This window comes from Watersipora subatra, chromosome 11, assembly GCF_963576615.1.
Source record: "Watersipora subatra chromosome 11, tzWatSuba1.1, whole genome shotgun sequence".
In the NCBI taxonomy this organism is placed as follows: domain Eukaryota; kingdom Metazoa; phylum Bryozoa; class Gymnolaemata; order Cheilostomatida; family Watersiporidae; genus Watersipora; species Watersipora subatra.
This window is the reverse complement of record NC_088718.1, coordinates 40,607,998-40,616,145: the sequence shown is the minus strand read 5'-3', so window position 1 is coordinate 40,616,145 and position 8,148 is coordinate 40,607,998. Positions and strand designations below refer to the sequence as shown.

The window sequence follows — 8,148 nt, the reverse complement described above, 5'->3', positions numbered from 1 at the left end:
ATCTCGCAGTCTGATTATGACGGTGATGATCGTTGGTTTTTCGGTCAAGTTTTCATGTTGACAGACATTGAAATAAACAGCAAAAACTAAAGCAATGAAATTTGGATCAAATCTATAAGTTTTCTGTAAGCTCATTTTTAAAACGAGTTGAAACGGATTTAAATACTAACCTAATATTCGCTATGAGACCTTCTGTTGTCAGTACATTTATAGGCGTATCACTATCAACCCTCATTATTCAAGTAATCATCACTGATGACTGATGAACTCACGTTCACCTCGTGCGACTGTCTCCAGCACGAGTAATATTAAATATTATAAATAATAACATATATTAAATATATAAATATTATATCGCTATTACAAAAATATATAATTAGCAACAACTAGTAAAGTTGAATATTATTATTACTCTTCAATTTTGACTGTTCTTGACTTGACCTAATTTGACTCTTCACTTTTAACGAAGTTTGTAAAATTTAACATAGTTTTGCGGACATTGTAGGAAGAAGTCATTCTAAAATCATTTTCAGTTTTGTAGAAGTTTATATGAATTTTAATAAACAAACGACATTGCTCCACGTGTCATAGCAAAATGCTATGACATCTACAGTAGGTGCTCCTCTGACATAGATATTCCATTCTGAGAACATTTACGTTATAAGTATTGTATGTTATACAAACAATAAAATGCCTGTAAATTGCCTAATCTGCTTTAAAATTGTTCCATTCTCATCTTTTGGCCTTCAAAATAAAAAAACTAAACTTAAATTTAATAACTACCAAGTTACTGTGGTATTATTGGTTTGTATCAACGAATTTGTTCTTTTTTCTTATCACTTTCACTTGGTTTAGGGTTTTATTCTATGTTAGGGTAAGGAGAGCGCACACCTTGAATATCAGTTCAAATAGATTTTTCCCTTTTTATAGATAGCAACATCTATGCTGAAAAAAAGTGTCTAAAATAAAATGAAACAAAAATATATCTTTACTATTTCGACACTCTCAAGGCTAACTATGAAACTCTTGTTATCCACATCAAATTTGAGAACTCACACTTACATTACGCTTTAGTTATATGGAATTTCTTGAAGTGAGTGAAGTGAAAATCGATGTGGTAAGGCGAGCAATCACTCACAGCCCTAGAAAGACATTTTTATTTTTATCTCCCGGCATTGCCCGGGTAACAGAAGAGTCTTTGGACAGAAAATTGATTTGTATTTAACATATAACAACATTTGCCATTTTAACTTTCAAACTACATATCATGAGAAAAGTGTTTTGTCTTATAGACAATGAGAAGTAGTGAGATTTGCTCGCTATTAGCCAGTTTAATAATGTGAACGAACAGCTTCTCGTGATGTTATGATATGACCCGCCGTCATACGAAAAGCAGTTAGGTATTTGGTCTGCTATAATGACTTATATTGGCAAGCTAGCAATTCAATTTCTGTAGTCAATTGGTAAGGTGTCAGACTGGTGAACAACAAGGACTGAGATTGAATCTTCTTCGGTACAGAATATTTATTCCAAGATTTTAAGATCTATAGCCACAACTTTGAGAAATATATACGGTATACAGATGTTAGTTTTGTTTATGCTTATGTTGGCTTATTTACGCTTGTTCTGGCTTGTTAGCTTTGGTAATAATTCCTATGCTTTCATCCGATTCAACTTATACCAGGGCTTTATTAATAATTGGTCCTTTTAAATCATATAAATAGACAAATGTATGTCCATAAGGGGGCAGTATTTTTTTGGTGCTCATAGTGTACACATCTCAAGCTTGTATGCACACACTACTGTTCCTCATGTGAATGAAATTTTAGTAAACAAGGATACGGAGAAGTATTCTAACATCAGGTGCCGTTAAGACTTTGAGCTGCATTTCACGAGAATAATAGTCCTCTGACTACAAAGATTTTCCTTGGAACTTTTAGAAAGCCACACAAACATTTTGTGATATGAAGTTTATCTAAAAGGTTTACGTTATAGGAGCATAACAATAAATTCCTACACCTATAAAGTAGGCTGTTGGCTTTCCTATAAAGAAGCTGATGGCACAGACCTTGTAAATGAGGCAAATTAAAGGTGCTTTGATTGTTTCTACTAACCTCCAATGACCACATTTGAATATTTCAAGGTTGACTTGCAACAAAAGTCACATTACAGTTATTTGGTATCAAAAGATTCACCATGTCTTACTCGGCTGTGTTGTAGGTGCAAAATATGTAGAAATGTGATTACAAGCTCTTAAAAGCTCAAAAACGAAAAGCCACCGTAGATTGGAATCTCTTTATTTCGATGACGTAGCCACGAAATTTGGTTATCGTCTTGTCACGTATGTTCTCACGTGAATTGAAAGGCCAATACAAAGCTCAGTATAAAACTTATCGTAGTACTAGTTTATGACAAACACTTCGGGTTTTACCGAAGACCCCGTATCAAATATAGATGCTTGTTACTTTACAGTTTTGTTTCAGTATTATTCAATCGGCAAGTCGTAATCTGATCATGTGACCCAATACTTCGCAAATAATTTCTGCAGCACTTTTCGATTATCACAAGTGACCAACAGGCGCGTCATGATTATTAGACAATCATATGTACTCCTTCAAGCTAAGGCTAAAAAATTAAACGAGTTTTTACGGTAAGTTATAAGATATCACTGCTAAAAGTGACAGCATTACGGTGACGATAAAACAGACGCGTAAGAACAATAGACATAGTTTTATTCAATGCGTGAAGTATATTTGTGAAAATATTTCGACGAATAAGGTTGCAAGAAAGTGTAAACAGAAACCATCTCTCACAACTACATCACATTTGAGCCGTTTTGGAAAGGGAATCCAGACTACGGCGGTCTCGTGTGGCTGCGATTTTCTGTTCGTTTTTGAGCTTTTAAGAGCTTGTAATCACCTTTCCACATATTTTGCACCTACAACACAACAGAGTAAGACATGGTGAATCTTTTCATATCAAATAACGGTAATGTGAATTTTGTTGCAAGTCAACCTTTAATAGTCTTTGGTTATGAAATAAAGTTTATAAACAAATAGTAAACCTACAGGTCTGATGCATTAATGATGCTTTGAAACCAGCCTAGTACACAATATTCCTAGATCCTAGACTGTGTTATCAATAGTCTGTGAATCATTTTGTTGGTGTTGTTTATTGTTTGAAACCATTTGTTCTATTAATCTATCTATATATATTTCTCAAAGTATGTCTGTCTGTCGTCTGTCTGTATTCCGACTATCTCTATAAAAATTTTGGAATAAAGAATCTGTACAGAAGAAGATTTGATCTTGGACCCTGTTGTTCATCAGGGTCTAATGCCATACCCAGTAGGCCACAGCGAATGAGCTGATAGCATGCCAATATAAGTCGCTATATGGAAGCACCTACCCAACAGCTTTGCATACCACGCAGGGTGATTGCGTAAGTAAGTGATTGAGATTAGTTAGCTTTCTAAAATTTTCCATTGGCAATCTACCAGGCTAATAGCAAGTGGCAGGCAACTCTCATCACTTCTCATTGTTTATAAACTGATTTTAGTACCCGGGCGACTCTGGGTAGCACAGCTAGTATATATATATATTTCTCAAAGTATGTCTGTCATCTGTCTGTCATTCCGGCCATCGCTATTATTAGAATAGCTGTAGCTGGACAACAATGCCGACGCAATGTCATGGCCTACCACCATTAGAAGCCTAGCGCCTATTAACTAGCTTACTGGAATTACTAGATTACTAGCTTAGAATTAGTAAGCTTACTAGCTTACTTAGTTTATAAGCTGATTTTTAACCCCTGGGCAATGCCGGGAGGCACAGCTACTATATAAATATACACACTCTATCAGACTCAGTTTACTGCAATCACTGTGTCTTCAAGTACTTCTATAACATGACTTTATTCACTTTATTGAAAACTTTTTTGTAAGTGGCAAAGTAAGTTGATTATCAAAACTTGATTTATCAAGTGAGGTATCATAGTAGTATTAAAAAAAGGCCGGGCAGCAAATGGCTTGCAGCTGTCACCAAAATCAGCCCAAATTGCAAGAAGCAAATTGGTTTAAGGAGGTATAACGTGAGGAAATTACAGTTTATATTCACTAGAGTTGTTAAGTTGCTGTCTGTTTAAAGCATGGAGTAATCAGCTAACTATAATACTTTACCAGGATGTCAGCTTAGTTTAACTTAAAGAATGCCTAAAAACTAAAGATAGCCCTAGCTATAAGTATTTCATTCTTTCAAACAGTTAGTTTTCAGCAAATGTAATCCAAATCATATTTCGTGTATTTCATTGGCAAGTACAGACAAACTCCTACTACAATCAAACGTTGAGTACAGTCAAATCTTTAGTACATTCAAATATCTAATACAGTCAAACCCCAAGTACAGTGAAGCTTCTCATACGGTCAAGCCTCTCCTACAGTCAACCCTCTAATGCAATCAAACCTTTAGAATAATCGAACTTCTAGTACATTCAAATATCTAATACAGCCAAACTCTTAGTACAATCAAACCTCTAGCGCAATAAAACCTCTAGTACAGCCAAGCTCCTTGGACAATCAAACATCGAGTACAGTCAAACCTTTAGTACATTCAAATATTTAATATAGTCAAACCCCAAGTACAATGAAGCTTCTCATACGGTCAAGACTCTCTTACAGTCAACCCTCTAATGCAATCAAACATGATGCTTTTGAAATTGTGTAAGCTAAGAATCATTCGCTCTACCTATAAAAAAACAATGCAAAAAACAGAAATCAGGTAGAATGAATGATTCTTATTTCACTTTTTCAATAAAGTCATGCTATAGAAGTAGCTGAAGAAACAATGAATGCAGTACACTGAGTCTGATAGAGAGTGTATTTGTTATTAATAGAAAACCAAATGGTTTTAGCGTGAAGCTCTTGTTGCTGAGGCGAAGCTTTCAAGCTTTGTCTTTATCTAAGCATTGATTACCAAAAACCTCAATTGGTGTGTTATTAGAGACTACTGTAGCCATTTTTAATTTCTTGACTAGTGTGAAATGCCTTCAGTGTTTTGGTGTCTCAAAAATTACTAGTTCACTGACTTAAGATGATATCTTTTAAATAGCACGAAAAATACTAAATGCAAGTACAAGTACGCGTTGATCTCGCAGCTTTTAGAACAAGCCGTTAATTAATGGAAAGAGACCAGCCTACAACTACATGTAGTGACATGGATGCATTTACGCTTGGCTGAGGCAACTAACTGGGTTTCACATTTCTCAGATACCCTAAACAGATATGCTTAACAAAATACCAAAAAACATCTCTCACAAATGGAAAGCTTTTCCTAGTCACTACAAGTTTCCATAAACTTGGAGTTATCTTCAACATGCACTCCCGACTAATTACACTATTGCAGACACGATAGCACATCCAATAAAAGATATTTAGCATACATTAAAATGCATCTGTAAAAACCAAACATTTGATTACTATAGTCTGAAAACTATGAAATGGGTAAACGGATTTCACCTATTTTACATATTTTTACCTAAAAGTATCCACGACTTTTGCTGATGTAACGCAACGGGTTGGCTCATCCACTGTCAGCAGACATTTCACGACTCGGTTATCAGGTAGCCCAATCCCAGTTACCGTATTTCCTCTAAAACTGAGGTGTACTCCATTGACAGCCAGTGTACCCTTTAAGCGTGTACACCCTGTGTATGGGAATGCATAGGGTAAAGGGTACATGTGAATGCCTCGAATGTACCCCTATGCATATACCCCTAAGTCTGTACACGCTGGGTACGGTAATCTGAAAGCACATTGAGCTGTTATTTGGTGCTGAAATAACCAAAAGACAAGTTTTTTAACGATTTTTAGTAAAACTTAATGCAATATGATGTTTACTTGAAATGTGCACTCCCTTGCTAAATACACATTTTGATTTGTGAAGACAGTAAATAAATATATTACATTTTACTTATAAACTCGTCTGGGTACCACTAATTTTTTTCTACTTTATCCGCTGTATCGGGATTTTAAATAAAAGTCACTAGGAGTTGAAGATCCTATGCCTTCGCCTGTTATTTCTTGAAATAATTAATAAATTAATAGTAATAAATTAATATTTCTTGTAATAATGTAACGCTGTTATTTGTTTCATTTTTGTTGCTACTTGTTGGTACACAGTCATCAACCAAACTTCCTTATGAACCAAGGCTGAACAGTGAGCACTACCTATATTCTCTCATGCAAAGCTGCCCCTAGAATTGCTTCCTGTCAGACACGAGCAAGTTGGAGGCTCACATCAAGAATTTTTGTCTAGTTTCCTGGCACACTATGTGAATCTATCTTGCTTTACCACTTGTTTGGGTGAGTACCGCAACAAATTTACTGACTTTGCCTAATGCGTACAGCATTAGAGAGCGACGATCTTTGGATTGGTCAATGGAACAGTCATATATAATCTTGCAATAGTAGCGTTATATTTCTTAAGTCTATTGTGCAGTAAAGAGTGTCTTAGGTATCCAGCAAGACAATAAACAACACTGAATTATTCAAATAACATAAAAGCGCTTAGTCCTCATCGTCCTCATCGATATTTTCAACACGTTCGCCTGCGCGATTTCTCCCATTTTTGGTAAGGAAAGAAAAGCATCGCGTATCCTCACTGAAATAGTTATAAACGTCTAAGGTTTTTCTTTCAGAGTTGTGTACCTTTGTACACAGGTCACAAGGCCAATTACGATTGCTCGTAAATGAGTGATAAAAGACTTCATATAATGACCTCCATTCATGGTACTGTCTGAGCTCCACTGGATTAGATGCTACTCTCTCTAAATACTTAGCCAAAGTTTCAACAGAAGTAAATGCGTCGGCATGGATAAATGAGTTTGGAGGAGCAAACTTTCCATAGAGCGCTCGTTGTCCTTTCACAATCGGAATCATGCCGAGTTGTAAATTTCTCCAAAACTTTTCTGTAATATATTCGTCACAATCAGAATTTTCTAGAGCTAGGTAAAAGTGGTACTGACCCGCCAGAACCTCTCTGAACTCATCCCGTTTTCTTCCACCACCGTTTCCATGGTCACCGCAAGTTCCAAAAACATCTACATCTATGTATTTCTGAAGCTCTTTTACAAATGTCTCTCTTCTGCTGCTTGTTACGCAATTGCTAGCCATCCATGCAATGAGTCTTTTCTCTCTTTTCCATTCAAAAATGAAATTCTGTTCGTCAAGGTTCTGTGCAACATGGCCAAGCGGTATGCTGACATCAGCATCGGTTAGAAAGGTCATCGTCAAATTGAATTTATTATTTAAAAGTTTTAACTGACCTGGATAGAAAAAGGCTGGTGGTTCCTTAGCCATTAGCACCCACTTCTGGTCATAGCTTTTTCGTTCCGGTAGCTGATGCAGTACAAAGTCTCTCCTTTGAAAATTGTTGTAGAGATGAAATATGACAGCATCACTCTTATCGTAGTCCGACCTGTTTCTACTCCATTGGCAGCGGTATTTGCAGCTCCTAGCCCTTTCGGTATGCTTTATCGGAAATTTTGCACCATAATAGTTTGTATAAAACAAAATGAGTTTTTCCAATTTTGTTTGTTCTCTTGTTTGAGCGCGAATGTAGTTACTATCAGCTTTTCTGACGAGTTCAGTTGGCTGTACAATAGAGTTATATAGAATCAGTCCAAGCAAACTTACTACTGCAATAAGAAAAATTAGCAGAACCTTCATTCTTCACAACATAAAGCACAAGAAATCATTTGCTAGTCGAATAAATTACTCGCAGTTTTTAGGTCTGTCACTCAATATGAGTTGAAAATACAACATAGAGATTCACTAAGTCTCAGAATTTGAATACGGTGAATTTCCTTTTTAAAATCTGCTGAAATCTCTCCAACTTCGGTAAATAAAGTTACAGGCGCATGTCAGTATTACCTCCTCGATATGTAGTAGGAAAATGTATCTGTCATCTAGTTCACCTCACCATTTATGAATGCATATAAACATCGTCTTCAATAGATGCTATTGCATCGAGTGTTATGACAACAATTGTTGGGTCTGAAGGGAATATCGTTAGTGGCAACAAGAAGAGGAAAGAATCTTTATAAGAAAATCTCAATAGTTATGTAATATATTTATATAATTACCGCAAAGCC

At 35.8% G+C, this 8,148-nt stretch overlaps 1 protein-coding gene across 1 annotated transcript; it reads right to left on the bottom strand.

The window, feature by feature from the left end:
* Positions 1–6,562: 6,562 nt before the first annotated feature.
* LOC137408069 (alpha-(1,3)-fucosyltransferase fut-1-like) lies at positions 6,563–7,282 on the bottom strand. Its single transcript, XM_068094458.1, has one exon. The coding sequence runs from the start codon at positions 7,280–7,282 to the stop codon at positions 6,563–6,565; it is 720 nt and encodes a 239-aa protein (XP_067950559.1).
* Positions 7,283–8,148: the final 866 nt, after the last annotated feature.

Bases quoted from the DNA above. Each gene is read 5' to 3' on its own strand.
- LOC137408069 (XM_068094458.1), bottom strand. From the start codon at position 7,282: ATGACCTTTCTAACCGATGCTGATGTCAGCATACCGCTTGGCCATGTT.